Source organism: Thalassophryne amazonica, chromosome 5, assembly GCF_902500255.1.
Source record: "Thalassophryne amazonica chromosome 5, fThaAma1.1, whole genome shotgun sequence".
Classification (NCBI taxonomy): Eukaryota; Metazoa; Chordata; class Actinopteri; order Batrachoidiformes; family Batrachoididae; genus Thalassophryne; species Thalassophryne amazonica.
The window spans coordinates 14,368,869-14,389,026 of NC_047107.1; the positions used below are offsets into that span (position 1 = coordinate 14,368,869).

Sequence of the window (20,158 nt, forward strand, 5' to 3'; positions counted from 1 at the left end):
CTGCACGAGGTCTGCCTCCGTGGGAAGTCCTTAAAGGGACAGTATCACCTCAAAATCTCTCATCAGCCGTTAAAATTTTCACCGAAAACCAGCTTAATTTTTCAAACCGTGTCCACTTCGATGTGTCTCACAGGTTTAGAAAAAATTTTGATCAAACAAAGCGCCAGTCTCTCAGCAACTTCTCAGACAAAGGAATTCCGACAAGGGGCTGGACAACGACTCCCACAACGAGTGCTCACAGGCGAATGACGTCACCGACAGGTGTGGAAAAACTCATGCATGCGCAGGAGGGTTCAAGCATGTCTGACGTAAAAACATATGAATGAAATCCATATAGTTTTTGAAAAAAATAAAAAGGACCTATACTTTATGGACAGACCTCATATGCTTAGAAAATGCATTGTCGAGACAGGGAAACTACGCTCACCTCGGTATGGTGAATTATGTCCACGGCATGCATTACATGCATGAATGTCCACTACAAACTTTTTCCTGCATTCTTGGGTAATTTTGGAAGCTAAATACTGACTCCCCACCCCTTAAGGGAAAAACATAATAATAAAAAAATAATTGTCTCAAGTAAATCGTGTGCTATCCTGACTGCTGTGTGCGCGCACGTAAAGCACCCTGTGCAAACAAACATGAGATGATCAATTTTGATCGACCCTGACTGGTGTGATTTTAGTTTTGATCCTGCTTTGGGTTTTGAGGGGAACTGGGTTTGTTGCTTTTTATGCAGGATGCATTGATTTGGATTTTGGGCTTACAGGAAGAGCTGAGCACACAAACCATGGCTGTGTACGGCTGCCGTGGAGGAAAAAAGGAAGCAGTGAGTTTGTGGTTTAATGACGAGACAAGGAGAGCTCAGCGCCGGCAGATTCACAGTGCCTGACACCAGGGGGCCCTGCAACACAATCCCACCACTGATGTGAATCCCACGTACAAAGACGCTAGGGATCTTAAAGATCATTTGACGTGCGTATATGTTTCTGTGAGCAAAGGGTTTATTATTATTTATGTATTTATTTAATTTTGGTAGCAAAAATCATGCAACACCTAACCAATCACGGTGGTAATGAACAGCGCGAAGTTAGCAAAAGGTCAACAAAACCAAAGAAGAAGACGCTACGCATCCCAGAGTGCACTGCTTCAACGAGGCTGGAGATGAACCTGGTTTATGCTTTACTTTAAACACTTGTAGTGTTTTTAATTTTACACGGAGATACTTGAATCTGCGTCTTCGCGCTCTGTGAGATGTCGGTGACGATGACTATGCGGTGGCTGACGGCGGCGGCGGGGTCGGCGGTGTTTATGGGACTCGGCGTTGGTTTGTGGTCGATGACTTCAAGGGAAAGCCGGAGAGAAGAAATCATCAAGGTGAGCACAAAGACTTTACTTTTCTTTCGGCTGCTCCCGTTAGGGGTCGCCACAGCAGATCAATCGTTTCCATCTCACCTTCCCCTCAGAATCCTTCTCCATCACACCAACCACCTCCATGTTCTCCCTCAGCACATCCATAAACCTCCTCTTTGGTCTCCCTCGTCTCCTGCCTGGTGGCTCCATCCTCAGCATCCTTCTCCTTATATACCCTGGGTCACTCCTCTGCACATATCCAGACCATCTCAGTCTCGCCTCTCTGACTTTGTCTCCAAACCGTCCCACCTGAGCTGTCCCTCTGATATGTTCATTCTAATCTTGTCCATTCTTGTCACTCCCAAAGAGAATCTGAACATCTTCAGCTCTGCCACCTCCAGCTCTGTCTCCTATGACACCTTTAAACAAACAAAAACCTCAATGCCTTTTTGGTGCCCTTTGTCTTGAAATGTTAGATTGAAATGTTACATCGTTTGTTGATGTAATATTTCAAGACAAACGAAAGCATAATTATATCCGTAAACAAGAGCAATCAGAGATTTCTGACGTCCACCAATCCAGATCAGGATCACCTCTGAAATTCAGTGCAGTCTTCCATGCTCTAATATCTATCTGTGGTGCAAATTTGGTGAGAATCGGTGAAGTAGTTTTGAAGTAATCCTTCAAAGCCTATACAAAGTGAAACTTGATCCAGAATCTGGATCCCGATCCAGATCACCTCCAAAATTTAATGGAGTCTTCCATGACCTCATATGTATCTGTGTTGAAACCTTCGTCAAGATCCATGCATTAGTTTTGATGTAATCCTGCTAACAGTAATCCTTCAAAGCCTGTAAAAAGTAAAACTTGATCCAGAATCTGGATCCGGATCACCTCCAAAATGTAATGGCTTCTTCCATGACCTAGTATGTATCTGTGGTGAAAATCCCATCAAAATCTGGGCAGTAGTTTTGACGTAATCCTGTTGACAGACAGACAGACAAATAAGCGCCAATGATTTTATTACATCCTTACCGGATGTAACAAAAGTCATAATTCATATTCTAATCCAATTACATTTGTTCCACAAATCTGATTGGTTAATTGTGTGAAATTTCAGACCATAAAATATCACCTTGACGTTGGCAAAATATTCAACCGTTTCACATTTCATGTATTACTTCACACTCTGACCGCACACGTTGATACGCAGATGTCAATAATGGCGTTGTCAGCCGAGATTGAGAGAAAATGCCAGAGCGACGACAATGCCGAAATGAATGACTTAAAGTATCGATGTGGATTATGCTCATGGAATTTCCAGTTTAGCTTGACAACGCTGTTGCCACGGTAAACTTTGAGGAGCCGACCACACCCTTTGTCTGTGTAACAGTTTAATCAAACTATATTATTATGTGGATTAAGATGTAGCCTTCAGTAGTGAAGCGGTCTTTCACTGAAAACCCGGATCCGTGCAAACATTGGAATTGGAATAGAATGGGAATAAATCCTTCGTGTTGATGATTTGCGGACGTTAATGCTGGATTACAGTTGCAAATATCCATTTTACCAGCTCTGCTAACGCGTCGCTGGGAAAACTCAATTTGCGCCGGTAAATTCCAGCATTAACAGCCGCAAATCATCAGACACAGCAGGGTTATTCCCTAAATAAGTATAAGAACAGGAACCCCTGCAGTGTGTCCAGAGGATTATCTACCTGCATGTATTTGCTGAGATACTTTTGTCACTTTCTGAAATTCCTGCTGCACTGATTGACCTGTTTTGTTCTTGCTGCTCTTCAGAAATTGCCTGAAAGTCCACCGGAGAAAATGGATGAGGTGAGGAAGACAAATGAGCTGATCATTCAGACGCTGAAGGATGCAGCCAAAACCAAAAGCAACATCGCAGCAACATTGGGAAGTTCTTCAAAATAGAGACAGGCCAACGTCCCCATGTGGATGGACTGACTGGTCCTGATCGGGATCCTGTTTGACCTTTTGTGTGCCGCATGTCCTGATTGGTCATCGGGTACCAGTTGTACAGTGTCATCGTAAATATTTAATATTTTAGCAGAATGTCTGCGTGTGATCATAAAGTGGTATCGTCTGTTTTTCATGTGTTCACTATGACGGCGTTTTAAGGCCACATAGAATTTTTTTTTTTAGACTTTGAGAATAAATTCGTAATTTTACGAGAATAAAGTCGTAATATTACGACTTTGTTCTTGTAATATTACGACTTTATTCTCGAAGTCCAAAAAAAAGAAAAACAAAAAGAAATTCAGTGTGGCCCTAAAACTCCGTCGTGGTTCACTGTCAGCTCAGACTGCTATCGGTCACTTCAGTCAGATCATCATCCCATTCCAGGACCATCCACTGCCCGATAGACGTTTACTCAGAAAGAAAGAAATCACAAAAGTGGCAGAAAATATTTATTCCTGTAACACCTTATGAAAACAATCAAAACTTAAAATGAATACAAAATGATGACACCAGGTTCAAAAGTTTAGAAAGGTCCATTTAAAAGAGGACTCTGATATCTGGGTCCAAACAGCAAAGACCTGAGCCCGTATTCATAAAGCATCGCACAGTCCTCTCAGAGAGCTCCCAACTTAGCCTAAAGATTCCTCGCAAGGAATCTTAAGCCACCTTGTCAATTGCACGAATTTGATGCCCGCTGCGTGCCAGACAGTAAACCCATAAACTGCATGAGCTGTGTGCAAAGAAATGTGTTCATTTTGTTAACTAGATGTGAACATTACACAATCTGTTTGAAAACACTGTCACTGCGAGTCAATGCGTCTCATTGCCGCAGCACAGCTGAACGATTATGATGAGATGTCACATGCATAATAAACATAATTTTACAGATGCATTATCTAACTCATAAGAAGGAATGAAAATGCAACTTTTTTTAACAATACATTACAATATATTATTATAAATAATTACCTTTGAGACCATTCCAAATGCATTCTCCACCTCATGAAGCACACGAGGAAAAACTGCAGCTGCAGATAATTTCTCTGTGATTCCGGGAGCAATGAGAGATGGTTTCATTCGCCAAGTTCCAAGAGCAAATGTGTCATCCGCTACAAATGAATTATTTTATATAATGCAGCATCCAGCGGGACAAAGTGGGTTGCATTGGCACAAAGAATTGTGTGGGAGTTAAATTTGTGCAAGGCACCTTTAGCCTTAGGAAGTTTCTTAGAGCAACTCTGAGAAAGGAGAGGACAGAAGCGTTTATCTTTGTGAGGAGGTGGGGTTGACCCCATTGCTGGGCATGACGCAGTCATCTAAGAGCTGTGATTGGTTGTCACAAAAGAGAAAGAGAAAGAAATAAATGCACTCCTAGTTATGAAAGGACAACCGATCGTATAACCTGAACTGTATTAAGAAATGTGTAATCCTGAAAATAATTTAATGTTGGGATAATGAAACAGCAAAATTAAATGAATTGTTACACAGCTTCAAAATGTTTGAATGTACCTCATTCACATTCTGACTATTATATTGATTAACTTAGGTTTACTTTCCATGCTGGCAATTGCACACAAGTGATGAGTGTGAGAAGCACTGGTTCGTGCTGCAATCCAAAACAAGAGCGGAGATTGCAGCACACAAGCGAGGTTCTTCTCAAACACGATTGTTGTAGGCTACTCTTTAGGCTCTGGCTGCTGACATCGCTTACTTTGATATTAATAATTGTATGAATGTTACAGAATTTACATGCAATTTACATTTTTCCTGAATTTTACCAAAGGAAAATTCTAAGAAATGTCAGAATTTGAGGAATTCTAAGATTTTTCTTTGAATGAATGAATAAATTTATTCAGCACACACAGTCCAAAACAACAACAAAAAATGAAGAAGAAAATGGATTAACAATGCATCCGTGTGCCTGAAAGAGTATAGGCAGAAGTAATGCTTATTAACGGACTACCCCTTTAACCAAAAATAAAATTATCTAGTTCGAAAGGAGTGGGGGGGTAAAAAAAAACTCCCCAACTATTCCCACACCCATTTTCAACCACTTCAATCTCTTGAGCTTAATAAAGGACACAATTCAAATGCTACCGAACACATTTATATTTACAATTACAGTTGGCAACACACAAAACTCAACCTTCTTCAGCAGATACATATCTTGAAAACATGTCTTGATATTAATTTTTAAACTAATTGATATTTGGACATCGTTTGAGTTCCTCCATCAGGTTATTCTTTCTAGGGCCACACATGGAGATACCGAAACCTTTCTTGGTCGTCCGAGTGCCAGCATTTTTAAAATGATACAAGCCCCATAAATTAAATTTTCCCTTTCTCTCAGTAAAAAATTCTTGAATTCTAAATGGCGCTTGTTTATTTTTCACTTTGTACGTTAATTGAACAGTCTTGAACAAAATCATCTCGTGAAGTTTTAATATTTGAGATTTAAAGAACAGTGGGTTGGTGTGGTCTCGATAACCTGCATTATGAATTGTTCTTAATGCTCTTTTTTGAAGAATGAATAATGGTTGCACTGTAGTTTTATAATTGTTGTCCCAAACGTTAGCACAGTAAGTCAGGTAGGGTGCAACCAATGAACAATACAAAGTAATGTAGTGCTCTGCAATCAAGTACATGCTAGAATGATGTTCGTAAAAGCTACTATTAGCTTTAGGATGCTTTGAGAACACGGGCCCTGAACATCAGAGGAGAATTGAGTCAAAACAACACCAGTGTTGTTTTGACTCAGATTAAGGTCCTTCTCCCCTGATCACTCAGTTTAGACGAGTGACCAGCTCTAGGAAGAGTCCTGCTGGATCCAAACTTCCATTTATGGATGATGAGGCCACTGTGCTCATTGGGACCTTCAAAGCTTCAGAAATATTTCTGTACCCTTCACCAGATTTGTGTCTCAAGACAATCCTGTCTTTGAGGTCTACAGACAATTCCTTTGACTTCATGCTTGGTTTGTGCTCTGACATGTTCTGTCAACTGTGGGACCTTATATGTAGACAGGTGTGTGCCTTTCCAAATCATGTCCAGTCAACTGAATTTACCTCCAGTTAAGCTGTAGAAATATCTCGAGGATGATCAGTGGAAACAGGATGCACTTGAGCCCAACTTTGAGCTTCATGGCTGTGAATACTTATGTACATATGATTTATTAATAAATTTGCAAAAATCACATGGTCATTATGGGGTATTGTGTGTAGAAGTTTGAGGAAAAAATTATTTCATCCATTTTGGGATAAGGCTGTATTATAAAATGTGTAAAAAGTGAAACACTGTGAATACTTGTGGTTAAGCGTTGGGCTTGAGACCAGAGGATCCTCGGTTCAAACCCCAGCCTGACCAGAAAATTACAAAGGGCCCTTGGGCAAGGTCCTTAATCTCTAAGTTGCTCCCGGTGTGAGTGTGTCTGTGTGAATGAGTCAGTGTGAGGCATAATTGTAAAGCGCTTTGAGCGTCTGGTGCAGATGGAAAAGTGCTATATAAATGCAGTCCATTAAATACTTTCCGGAAGCAATGTAGGTGGTGAGAATTACGAAGAATGGAATACATTCGCAAAATCTACAAACAAGAAAGGAAATAAGAAATTGGAGGATAGTGATGAGATATTGTAGAAATGATATTGTATTTTGATTGTAGAAATGAGGATAATGATTACAAGATTTTCTCCAGGGTTCACTGTGCAGCGAATGAAATCCGATACCGCTGGCTAACTCCATAAACAAGGAAACTGGGCAAGTAAGACATGTCAGCTAGAATATTAAGGAATGGAACACGGTAGTGATGTGTGAGGCCTGGGACAACAAAGAAAAAAGTCGAATGACTAAAATCTCACCGACACGTGTGATTTGTTTGTTTTTCACAGCTGAAAATGTATCTGGGCACAGCCACAATAAAATGACAACACAGGGGGCGTGATGTGGGTGTGTCAGACACACTGCAGATATTTTGTTGATCAGCTAGGTGGCTTCACCCGTTTACACGGAAACATGTCGAAGACGGTGGCGAGGAAGCATCACCCATCAGAATTGGTCACACATAAAAGATCTGTAAAACTGTCAACACAGTCGTGGCAATCTCTCATTGCAGCAAATATCATGTTGATCTTGTTCAATTATTAAAGGAAGAAGGAACCAATAAAAAATCTCCTAAGGGAAAACGTCAACCAAATCATACAGGGATATCGTTTAGTTTCTAAAAGAGGCTGCTCTGTCACCTACACTCCCGTCCTGTTGGTGGCGGTAATGCACCCGAAGTTGGTTGACGTCCTCAAATAAACGCTACAGGAGAAGACGATCCTCGTTTCTTTTCAGTAAACCAACAGATCGCTTTTTCGTCTGAAATGTAAGCATCAGCATCTTCAAAGTAGTTACTACGGATTTATATATTATTATCCATCATTAACCGTGCTGTTATTAAGATAAATTGTGTGACCGAAGCTCTTGTTATCGAACGATTGATCCGGCCGGCTAGCACACTTAGCTTTAGCCTGCTGGCTAACGGATATGTGATGAGCGATGCACGCTTCAAATGATAAAAAGGCCTTTACAAACAAAAAACGCCCTGAGGTATGAGGAGGGCCTGTTGAGCGATTCTGTTGAAATTAAGTTGCATGTGGGGAAACCGGAAACCATTTAGTGCTGTGCAGCGTTAAAAACAAAAAATATTATAAATCGTTTCCACCTTAAGAAATATGTTCTATTTGAGAAAACTATTTTAAAGTGATTTATAATGACACATTCGTATGCATATTTTTTTCTTGGAGATATTTTTGTTTGCTCAAAACATCTTTAAAGTAAAGATGCACCGCAGTCTGCTCCATTTCGTTAAGGTGCGTTTACACGTAAGTCACGAATGCCATGGAGTATATACATTCTTGGCTGCTGATCACGAATGTGATGATTCGGGGCAGAGGCGCCAGGTGGCCTCGGGAACTGTTGCAGCCTGTTACCACGTGTTACGATTAATGGCACTTACTGGAGAATTATCAGGAACCATTACGCACGGTCAAGAAATTATCAGGAACCATTACGCACGGTCAAGAATAAGTTTCCGCGTTCTTGCGCGCTATCGCGCGTAACAGCGCATCGTTAAGTTCTGTCACGTTGTGAATGAGGCGAATTATCTCCACACACACACCCACCCACCCATATTCATCCGTCAGCTGCTGAACAATTCAGATCGCTCCAGTTTGCTCCACAGAAGAAGAACTTTGAGACTGCATGTTCAGTTGGGTTCTGTGCCATGGAGTGGCGCAGAGAGGAGGAGGAGGAGACAGAGAGAACCAGATGTGTGGCTTCACACGGCTCTCGCCTCGCTCGTTTTCCAAAAACATCAGGCACATGCAGGGCGCTGATGAGCACTGGAACTAGACTTTTAGTTGACTTGGCGTCACTGTCCTTCAGCATACTGCAGCAATGAAACTGAATGCGGTGCAGCAGGGTTTAATTGTGCGCACATCAGAGAAGAACACTGTCATGCTCTATTAATGATCACCACTAATCAAGATGGATCAACACGCTCAGTTGAGACCTTCATGACATGAGGTGAAATGAGGTGACATTTGTGGAAGATTTTTTTCTTGACAGCCAAAAACATGCTCCACGAAAATCATGAATATTGCACACCAACAAGAAAGAAACCTTTTCAGATGTGTTAAGTCATGTTAAGAATGTCAGGAATGTGCCAAGAATGATGCAAATATGACATTCGTAACGCGTCTTGCCTATGTGTAAATGCACCTCTACTTTTTAACCCTATTTCGTGATACGGAGTGGCTATCCGGTTGTTAAGCTCTGACGTAACGCATCACGTGATAAATCTGTTTCCGGGTCCAAAGACCTGCAAGTTTACAATTAAAGTTACGTCTGTATGATCCTTTTAAGGATCAACAGTTTAAGTTTAGTTTGTGTTTACAGTGTGCGCAAACCTCTGTCCCTCCGCCTCCACCTCCGTTAAACCGCATTTGTCTGTTTCTAAGGTAAGAACACTTAATAAAACTTTTTTCTTTTACTTTATATATTTTATTTTGCACAGGTAAAATATACATGTCTGTTAATAAAAAAATTTATTTATTACAATAAACAGGACATTAAAGTGCAAACTTCCCTTTCCCTCAAACGACATGAACAGTAAGCAATCGCAGCTTACAGCAACTCCCATTGAAAATGACGGAGAAATGACCTGAGCTTCTGGCATTTTTACATAAAACAAATGCAATAACAACATCTAAAAACCAAGTTAATATAGAGGGTTTTCATGTGACATATTGGTCACATCATTTTGTGTCCTGTGGCCATTCTGGATTATGACATAGTGGCCGCTGTGATATGCTACGTGCATTTGGCGAACAATTGCAGAAGCTTCAACAATGGTCAACTTTTGTGCTGTCGTCTGTTATTCAAACAGAGGTGATAAAAATGAGCAGGTCGCTCATTTTACAGGCTACCAGCAGTTATTGTGCATCAAGCAGCGGAGTGTTACAAGCTTTCTAAGCGAGACAGAGACCTGGCTTAGCAGAAGGAAGCTTTAATATGACCAGAACCAAGCAGACCGCCCGGAAGAGTGCTCCAGCTGCTGTCAGTGTGAAGAAGCCTCTCTGTTACAGGCGCGGCACCATGGCACTGAGAGAGATCCGCCGCTACCAGAAATCCACCGAGCTGCTGATCGTCAAGCTGCCCTTCCAGCGCCTGGTGAGAGAAATCGCTCAGGACTTCAAGACCGACCTCCGCTTTCAGAGCTCCGCTGTGATGCTCTGCAGGAGGCCGGCGAGGCTGACCTGGTTGGCAGCTTCCTCCATGATGTACAATGGCAAAGTGGAAAACACCAAAAAGTTAACAATATCGCAGTGTGACACTGTCGGCCAGTTCGTTACATCACTAAATTTACTATCTGGTATAATTTACGGATCCACTGAACCAACTGCTACACATCTACCACGATAAATAGCTTTATCTCTAGGGTTTAAACATTGTAATAACCGTACATTCTCTCCATTTTTCTATCACGCGCCAGCCTCCTTGTAATCCAGAATGGAGACGGCACCTGTCCTGCAGCAAATCGATCACGTGATTGAAAACCCTCTATATCCAGGAGAGTTTTAGGCACAATATACAAAGAGTTTTATGTTGCGATGTTAATGCTGTTGTCCGTGTGCAACGGTTTAAGTGCAGCCTGATCAGAGCGTCTCAGTGCAGTTCTCAATGTTAATGACAGTGCGCCTTTTTTGTTTGCAGCCGGAAGTTGAAAATCACATGATGCATAACATCACACTTAACAACCGGATACGCCTACCGTTCAATAAAGTAAATACGCGAGTATATACGCCCAACCACAACTGACCAATGAGCGCACTTGTAATTTCACTTCCGGTTTCAACGCGAGGGGAAAAAGGCGGGTATTTTCTTGCTGGCTGCGGGAGGGTTTGCAGCCCACGCAGGGGCTGTGATCTAAAGTGGTTCTGTTTGGTTCATCACACCCAGGGAATTGTGTGAAACTAACACCATCTTACAGGTGACAAGCAGCATTTTGTTAATAAAAACGGTTTTGTCGTTGTTAACAGGCTTCCGTTCAAAATGCTTATGAAGTTTGTCTGCTTTCATCCATTGTGGTGTTTTTTTTTTTTTGCAGTAATTAAAGACGGTGCCATTAAAAATGTGTCAAACATAGGCCACTTTTCACGCTGCAATAGAGCCTTAAAAAAGTGGTGTAAAAAATGTAGTTTAGATGCAGAAAACGTGTCAGCTGGGCGAATAAGGTAAGACATTAGGGCTGAAACGATTAGTCGAGTAACTCGAATAATTCGATTACAAAAAATGTTCGAGGCAAATTCTGTGCCCCGAAGCTTCGTTTAACATTGTAGTACATATGCCAGGCCTGTGTGTGGCGCTGCAACGTCCGCAGGAAAAAAAAGACTGGAGCATAACAGCTAATCAAATTAGCAACGATAGCTACCTCTTTCCAACGTGACACATAGAGTAAAATAAAGCCTTTTAATACAAAGATGGTCCACACTGATCATCTGAAATAGACTCTGTGCATTTAAAGCGAAGCAGTGTGTTTGTCTATTTTAAAAAAACACGTTCTGCTGTATGTGGGGAGGGACTGTTGACCCGGTGGCCGGCTGCAGTCTCTGCCCAGTGTGAGGGGCTCTCAGACCGGGCGAGTCACAGCTCTGTCCGCGGCTACATTGACAAACAGCAGAAGTCCACTCTTTCTGCTGTGTTTCCCTCAGACTCACACTGAGTGTTTGACTTTTTAATTTTTGTGTTTTTGGGTAACACACAACACTTCACAAACATGGTAACTTAAATAAAATAATAATAAAAAAAAACTGACTGCGAGGCTGCATGTTCAACCTCCAGCTGAAATGCATCTGCTGAACTGCAGAGAAAGAGGGATTCAAAAAAACTTATGCAGGGACCCAGTCCATCAACCTTTATAAAAAATAAAAAACTTAAAAATGGTTAAATTTTACAAATTGGAGAAAACAAAATAGAAAGCCACATCCCATCGCCATTTCAGCAAAATGCCAACACTTTGGCACAGTGACATTGTGCCATTGCTTAGGGAGAGCCCTGGACTATTGATGTTGTTTAAAAAACGCAAAAGTACTTTTTATCTGATTACTCGATTAATTGCCAGAATAATCAGTAGAATACTTGATTACTAAAATAATCAATAGTTGCAGCCCTATAAGACATTAAATTTATCTGCCCAGCAGTTGGGTGAATAGCCTTTGCCGTTGTGATAATCAGTCCCAATTTTGCCTCGTTTACTCCAGTTCATATTTTAGTATAGCCAGTTATCCCCGTGTTTGCGTGGGTTCCCTCCAGTCTCCTCCCACATCCAAAGACATGCATGTTAGGTAAACTGGAAACTTTAAATTGTCCGTAGGTTTGTGAATGTGTTTGTCTGTCCACTGGTGCCCTGTCCAGGGTGTACCCTGCCTCACATTTCATGACTGCTGCTGTGACCAGTGAGTGAGCTGTAAAGTAGCCACAAAGTAGGGATATCCCGAATCAATCACGTAATCAAACACGGAAGACTAGTGACAGAAACCATGGAAATAGAGACTGGAATGGACGTCACGTGACTAGCGGCGTGCCGCACGGCGGCCATTACTAAGGGTGGAGAGAGCGCCTTGAGCCAGTTAAACAGAAGTGAAATGAGGGGGGAAAGGCAGCCAGTGCTTCACCATCAACTGCACCAACTACAAAAACAAATGATCCAGTACTAAAATGAATGTACAAGAGCCTTAATGTAATTATGTAAAATGTCTATTTTAAAGTCGTTATGTCGCAATTTAATATCGATATATTGAGGCTATTACTCAACGCCATAAGTTCTTTTCATTAAGCTGCATTCACATGCATACAGATATGGAAGCAAAAATGTTTAAATATATTTATGTATATTTACTTGCAGTTGTTGTTTAATATGATATGTACATGGTGGTCACAGGCGAGGAGGTACTTTTTACCCTGACTGAGGGTCAAAAGTCATAAATTCTGACTGGCTTTATATCTACTTGTAATAAAATGTTAGTAAAAATCATATATATGTTGTTGTCATTAAAAGACTAGTAATAATATTACAGTGGAAAAAGCAAGAAGGTAATTGAGCACAATGGCAAGGCATACTTCAGATTTCTATTTTAATACATAAGGATTTTTTATCCAGGCATGTATGGGTTCATTAGAGCTCTTAATCAGCTTGAATACAACTTACAAGGCTTCATTTATAAAAATCCATCGAGAATTATGATGACAGGAAAAAAAAACATCGCAGTAAATGAACAAATTCCCACACTTTACATAAAACATTTTTTTTACTACCCAGACATGTATGGTTGTATGTATGGTTCATTAGAAAGAGCAATTAAAGGGCTTTAAAACGAGCCTACTTTTATTAAAATCTGTTAACAAATAGCGACAATAGAGAGAGAAAAGCAGTGCAGTTTGTCATAATTTCCCCAAATTTCTGCATTTTACATAAGTTTTTTTTTTTTTTTTTTTTTTCACCCATACATGCATAGGTTCATTGGAAAGAGCTTTCAAATTGCTTTAAAACAAGCCTACATTTATTAAAATCCATTAAGAAATAGCGACTCTAGTGCAAAAAAAGAGGTCAGTTTATTATTGATGGTCTGCACATCTCCACCCTTAGTAATGGCGCCTTGCTGTCGTGAGCGACACTAATAGATTGAGGCATGCACGTCCATTCAAGTCTATATTTCTATGGCAGAAACCACTGATCTGTACAAAACAGAAACGTGTCACAGCACTGCTCATTTATAGAGCAGTTTTCTGAAGAAAAATCCTTGGAAATGTTTTTTGTTGTTGTTTGTTACCTCAAAATTTCTGATTACTGTTTAAAAAAGTTTAGAACACTTGTAATTAAAATAGCTAAATCAATAAATGGTTGTTTAGAAACCTTTCATCTATAAATTAAAACCACCTGTTATTTCAGATTAGATCATTTCTTGTTTAACATACGGAACCTTGGACATTTATTTTTAGACAAATAAAATGGAAATTTGTGCATTTTTTTTAAAGTCTGGTAGATTATTACTTGATTGTTCAAGCTACCTCAAGGAGAAGTGCACTGTTTAAGTGATAAATAATAAAATAAGGTGATTAAAATTAAATTATTATATATTTAGCATTTGTTCATTGTTCATTCTGTTTTTTAAAGTATCGGATCAGGACTCGGTATCGGCAGATACTCAAAATCAGATGACTCAGAATCGGATCGGGGCCAAAAAAAACCTGATCGGGACATCCCTACCACAAAGCGCAGCTTTTAAATTGTGGTTGAAGGAGGGATATTCTGGTTTTAACAGATTGTTCAACTAGTTTTCACAAATAGAAAAATAAAACCTATTTGCAATACTTGAGAAAATAAGTGAGGAATCTTGTTTGTGGATTGGTTTAACTGTCCTGGAAGAAGATGAGGGGTAGACTCGCATTATGGGTTAGGCCTCCAAAGTCCAGTTTGTTTGAGTTGTGTGAGTGGTCTGTTCCCTGTCCAGCCCGCTGACACGGATCTGGCCAGACCTGCACCGTACGTCAGTTACGGTGACGGAAGCCATAAATACGAATATGATTAAACACTCTTAAGGTCACACAAACATGTAGGGTGTGATGTCAATTTTGGGATGAAGTCAATGAAAATGTGCAAAAGAAGATACAACACACATTAAGCAGTATTACTAAAGTATTAAAAAGTTGGGTTACGCACCAACACCATGCACTAAAATTTATGAATGCATTTAAATAAAATTTATGAGTAGCATTAAGCACACAAATGTATAGATATCATGCTACATATCGAGCATTGGACATCCAATATACCATATCACAACGAGTTTTGGGAAACATTATATTGCACAGCCTTTAATTCATTCAGTAACATTTGGGTTAAAACCCGGTCTGGTTTCTAACTTTATCGATGAACATGAATCGCGGTCAGGAAGCAAATATGTCAAATTGGATCATAGTTAGCCTCTGAGCTGTACCTAATTCATATGTAAAATGTTATTCTACTGAATTTTTTTCTCTTCTTACCTGTTCTTAGTGGCTTTGCGCTGACATATTGGTTTATTTATTTGGTGTCACAGCAGAATGCCGAAATCCAAGGAAGTTCTGTCTTCATCATCAGGCAGTGGCTCTGACAGTGAAGTGGAAACCAAGGTAAGTACATCTTATTGTACTTCATGATTAAATATCTTTATGATTAATATATTTATAATACATTAATATTAATTTTCTTAGTTCACCTGGACTGAAGGTCTGGTGGGCTCATGCTGTGGGTCGACTGTGGGTAGCATTGTCTGTAAACATCTTCTTCTCCAAAACTGCTTTACCAATGAAGCTGAAACTTGGTGTGCATGTTCCTACCCATGAGGACACCAAAGTTTGTTTGAGGCCTTCTGATTCAGTGTCAGATATGGCTGCCATCTTGAAAATCTCATATATAGCCATTTGTCAGCCATTTATGCAGCATTTGAGCTGAAATTTGATACATCAGTAGCAGTCATCAAGCCTAAAAACATATCTGATAGGTTTTGTGAAATTTTTTATTTTGACCTTGAGGTGACTTCTGGACTGTGATTACACCCACTTTTCCAGTTGTCACTTTACACATCTTCTCAGAAACCACTGAACCAATGAAGCTGAAACTTGGTGTGTGTTCCTACTAGGGATGGGGCCGATCCAATCCAGTTTCGGTATCAGGTTCCGATACCAACGTAATTCACGCATCGGCATTTTCCGATACAACTTGCAGAGTTTTCCAATATAGGAAAATTGCATATACGCCCATTTTTCAGCCATTTATTCAGCATTCGGTACTTAACGTTTCCCATCAGCGGCCCCCTGTGCTTTCTAGAATGCTCCACCATGCCAGCAGAGTTCTGGTGTCTCACAGCGCATGTAAACAATGGCTAGCAAGGATGTTGATGGTGTTGATCCAGCGAGTTCACGGGCGATTATGATGATGACACATTCTTCCAAGCTGAGTGGGTTATCTAGAGGAGATGTAGCATCTGTGATGGGCCTCTGCTGCGCCCCGATGCTGTCTTGTTGTCCATACTTTACGAGGTGTGTTTACATTGTGCCCTAAACCGGAACTCTGCTGAAACCAACCTCTCGCGTGAGTCATGGACCGTGAGATGGCGCGAGATTCACAACTGCAAAATAGAGAATTTAAGATGAAATTTGCCACATGGATAGCAATCAGCGAGCCCAAAAATGAAATCTAATGGATTTTGCAAATTTTTAGCTCACCTGGATCAAAAGTCCGGTGAGTTTATCTAATGAACCTGAAACCTGGTATAAATGTTCCATCCAATAATGACACCAAAGTTTGTTTGAAGCATTCCAATTTGATGGCTGCCATGGTGGCCATATTGAAATGCCATCTAGAGCCGTTGGCCAGCAGTTTTTAAAGATATTGAGCTGAAATTTGGCCCAAGGGTAGCTAATGGATAGCTCCAAAACATATCTGATGGGCTTTTACTATTTTGTAATTTTGACCTTGATACGATCTTTAGGGTTTGTGCATGTTCACTTTTCTCGCTGAAACTGATCTTTTGTGTCATTCAGGTCAGCTACCGTGCCTGTGGCACTATTTAATTTAAATTTTTTTTTTTTTTTTTTTTTAAGTTAAGAAGAAGGCAGCAACAGAAAACATACTACATTGCTGCGTTCAGCAGGACTGGGTTGTTGGATAATTCAGTCGTCTCTAACCATTAGCTGACTGACATCATGATGTGAAATCACAGTCATCAGGCAACACCCCCCCCCCCCCCCCGCCCCACACACACACCAAATGCACATTAATTCCATTATTATTGGCATTATTTAAATACCTATTACCACGAGGTAGTTCTCCCATCTGTGATGGAGAACCTATGAAGAGGTTATAAAAAAATTGTGCTATGCTAAGGGGAGGTGATGGTCTAGTGGTTAAGAGTTGGGCTTGAGACCAGAGGAACCTCGGTTCAAATCCTAACCTGACTGGAAAATTTCTAAGGGCCCATGGGCAAGGTTCTTAAGCCCCTAGTCGCTCCCATTGTGTAGTGAGTGCCTTGTATGTCAGAACACTAACATCAGGGTGAATGTGAGTCATTATTGTAAAGTTCTTTGAGCATCTGATGCAGATGGAAAAGTGCTAAATAAATGCAGTCCATTTACCATTTATGCACAAAACATATTTATTGTCCACATTTGAGTTCATATGCACATGATGAGAATCTGTGCTTTTCCATCCTGGGTTTGAAAATAAGTGTGTGAGAGATTTTATTGTTGGGTGTTTGTTGTAATATAAATGGATGTAATATAGATGTAATATAACGGCTGAGTGGATCCTTGTCATTTGATTGGTGCTTTGTATGTCACGTGACATGGATTATTCATTCTATTTGTGTTGCGTTGCATATAGAGTGCAATTTGGTTCTGTTTAGCGTGCAAATTCGCCTTGTTAAATGGTATGTTCCAGCTTGCACCTCATGAAATGGTCGCACCATTGAACTCGTAAACATTTCATTATTGGTATATTATGTATATTATAATACATCGAAATATCGAGAGAAAAAAATGCCTCAAGTAAGCCGTGTGTGTGTGTGTGTGTGTGTGTGTGTGTGTGTGTGTGTGTGTGTGTGTGTGTGCGTGCGTGCGTGCGTGCGTGCGTGCGTGCGCGCGCGGATTTTCCACCTCTCTCAGAGGTCTCTGTGTATCAGGTCTGCACATTCTACTATTTTATAAGGGACTAAATAAACTGGTGTCTCAAGCTTCCAAATACATGTCAACCCCTTTGAGGGTCCACCTGTATAACCAAGTGAGAAAATCCATAAAATCAACACAAAATTCTTATAACCTCCAAATCGCACCAAAATCAGTTTTATTACAGTACACACAACTGCATAGCGGTATCACATAACTGGGTTTTTGTCTACATATGAGTTGCCACAATGACATTAAAGTCAGGATCATTAGTATTTCCTCCCCGGCTGAATTTCAAACAATAGAGATCTAGTATTCATGTGTCAAGCTGAATTTTATAGAACTGAATGTGTCAAATTTACTTATTTTTTACAGAAACAAGAACTGTATGTCATTAGTGGAAATACATTAATAAAATCATGAAAAATAAATTGAATATAATGAACAAAATAAAACCTACCTCAGAACTTCATCAAGTGTATTGAAAATTGCCTCGCCAGTGCCGATGTTGCAGACTGGCATGTCGATGATCCTTGACTTCGCCCCTGTGTTTATTAGGGATGGGTATCAATAAGATTTTATCTATCGGTTCCGCTTATCGATACCTCTTGTGAATTTTTTGTGTACTAAACGTAGGCTTTACAGGTTTTCTCTGTCAGCAGGTCAAAGAGCTTTTTCTTATTGTACACCCGCTCTGTGGAACGGTCTTCCTGCGACCATGAGACAGTCGGAGTCCGTGGACATTTTTAAGTCAAGACTTAAAGTCTATTTTAATTCTCTTTCTAATGAATAGTTTTTATTTTGTATCTGTTTTATTCTTTTACTTCTGTTTTTAATTTTGTATTTGAATTTTTTTATTTTTATTTATTTTTTTATTTTTATTTTTTTATGTTGAACTGTTCTATGTGAGGCGCCTTGAGACGGATTTTGTTGTGATTTGGCGCTTTATAATCCGATTAAACTGAAATTGCATTGAAATTGAACAACATTTTATTGAGTCTTAAAGTAAATAAATATGAAATTGGTCACTGGATCCTTAAACTTTGGACATAATAAACTCTACATCCTTGATCCTTGATCTCTGGACATAAATAGGAATAAACAGAATCTGTAGTTATTGTCAAAAACATTTCCTTTCAGACGTTATTGGCATAAATGTCTTTCCATACATCTGAGCTGAGCTGTTACAGCTGCTGTGCTGCACGTCAGGATGTAATTTATAAAGAATACAGCATGTCTCATTTTGGGAGGAAAAAACATTTTAGTGTATTGTAGTTTCTTCAATCCAATCCACTTTATTTATATAGCACATTTAACAACAAAGACGTTCCAACGTGCTGCACATAGAATCACGATAGATAAAACCTCAATAGTCAATAAATAAATAAAAAATAAGAAAATTAACAATAAAAATAAGTAGAATATGCAAGATAGATAGATAAATAAATAAATAAATAAATACATACAGCATACCAAAGATAAAACCAATAAAATCTACCTAAATAAAAACAATAAAACAGAGGACCACACAACTCACGCAGTGTTAAAAACCAGAGAATAAAAGTGGGTCTTCAGACGAGTCTTAAAACACTCCACTGTGGGGCTGTTCGGACATGGAGGGGCAGAGCGTTCCAAAGTCGGGGGCCAGCCACAGAGAAAGCCCTCTCCCCCCTGGTTTTAAGTTTCGTCTTAGGTACCACAAGCTGGAAATGGCCCTCAGACCTCAGAGCACGCGTCGGAGAGTAAATTTGTAGGAGGTCTGTGATGTATTGAGGGGCCATTCAAAGCTTTAAAAACAATAAAATCTTAAAATCTATTCTAAGATTAATAGGAAGCCAGTGCAAAGATGCAAGAATTGGGGTTATGTGATCACGCTTCCAGGCCCCTGTTAAAAGTCGCGCTGCAGCGTTCTGGACTAACTGCAAACGGGAAAGAGCCCATTGGCTGATGCCGAAATAAAGTGCGTTACAGTAGTCCAGACGAATTAAAATAAGAGTGCACAACTTGTTCGAAAAGGTTAAAAGACGGTAAAACGGTTTTACCTTTGATAAAAGACAAACATGATAAAAGCACGATTTCAAAACACCATTGATTTGTTTATCAAATTTAAAATCGCTGTCTCTGATGACGCCAAGGCTGGTGACTTTGGGACGTTAAAATCAGCTGGCTTGGGACCTTGAGAGGTCCCAAGTCAACGAGGGCACTTCCAAACAACATAACCTCTGTCTAGCCCTCATTAATTTTTAAAAAAAATTCTGTGACAATCAATCAATCAATCAATTTTTTTATATAGTGCCAAATCACAACAAACAGTTGCCCCAAGGCACTTTATATTGTAAGGCAAGGCCATACAATAATTATGTAAAATCCCAACGGTCAAAACGACCCCCTGTGAGCAAGCACTTGGCTACAGTGGGAAGGAAAAACTCCCTTTTAACAGGAAGAAACCTCAAGCAGAACCAGGCTCAGGGAGGGGCAGTCTTCTGCTGGGACTGGTTGCGGCTGAGGGAGAGAACCAGGAAAAAGACATGCTGTGGAGGGGAGCAGAGATCGATCACTAATGATTAAATGCAGAGTGGT

At 40.1% G+C, this 20,158-nt stretch overlaps 2 protein-coding genes and 1 long non-coding RNA gene across 4 annotated transcripts in view; 2 read left to right on the top strand and 1 right to left on the bottom strand.

Annotated features, from left to right (window-relative positions):
• The first annotated feature begins 1,163 nt into the window (after window positions 1-1,163).
• LOC117510118 (ubiquinol-cytochrome-c reductase complex assembly factor 3) lies at window positions 1,164-3,417 on the top strand. The gene is made up of 2 exons (XM_034169734.1): window positions 1,164-1,377; window positions 3,156-3,417. The coding sequence occupies exons 1-2, from the start codon at window positions 1,255-1,257 to the stop codon at window positions 3,285-3,287; spliced, it is 255 nt and encodes an 84-aa protein (XP_034025625.1). The 5' UTR covers window positions 1,164-1,254; the 3' UTR covers window positions 3,288-3,417.
• A 122-nt stretch (window positions 3,418-3,539) lies between these two features.
• LOC117510120 lies at window positions 3,540-13,717 on the bottom strand. Its single transcript, XR_004560622.1, has 3 exons — window positions 13,705-13,717; window positions 8,950-8,952; window positions 3,540-4,097 (listed from the first exon to the last, which is right to left on the bottom strand). It is a non-coding gene; the product is annotated as an uncharacterized LOC117510120 (long non-coding RNA).
• Window positions 7,607-20,158, top strand: part of sub1b (SUB1 regulator of transcription b) — a 28,673-nt gene continuing 16,121 nt past the window's right edge. The window contains exons 1-2 of one of the 2 annotated variants that reach the window (XM_034169732.1): window positions 7,607-7,697; window positions 14,977-15,046. In XM_034169732.1, coding sequence (XP_034025623.1) covers window positions 14,978-15,046 — 69 coding nt within the window. In that variant the 5' untranslated portion in view covers window positions 7,607-7,697; window position 14,977. Of the gene's footprint in view, window positions 7,698-14,973; window positions 15,047-20,158 lie in introns of both variants that reach the window. The other variant, XM_034169733.1, reaches the window with a different exon arrangement.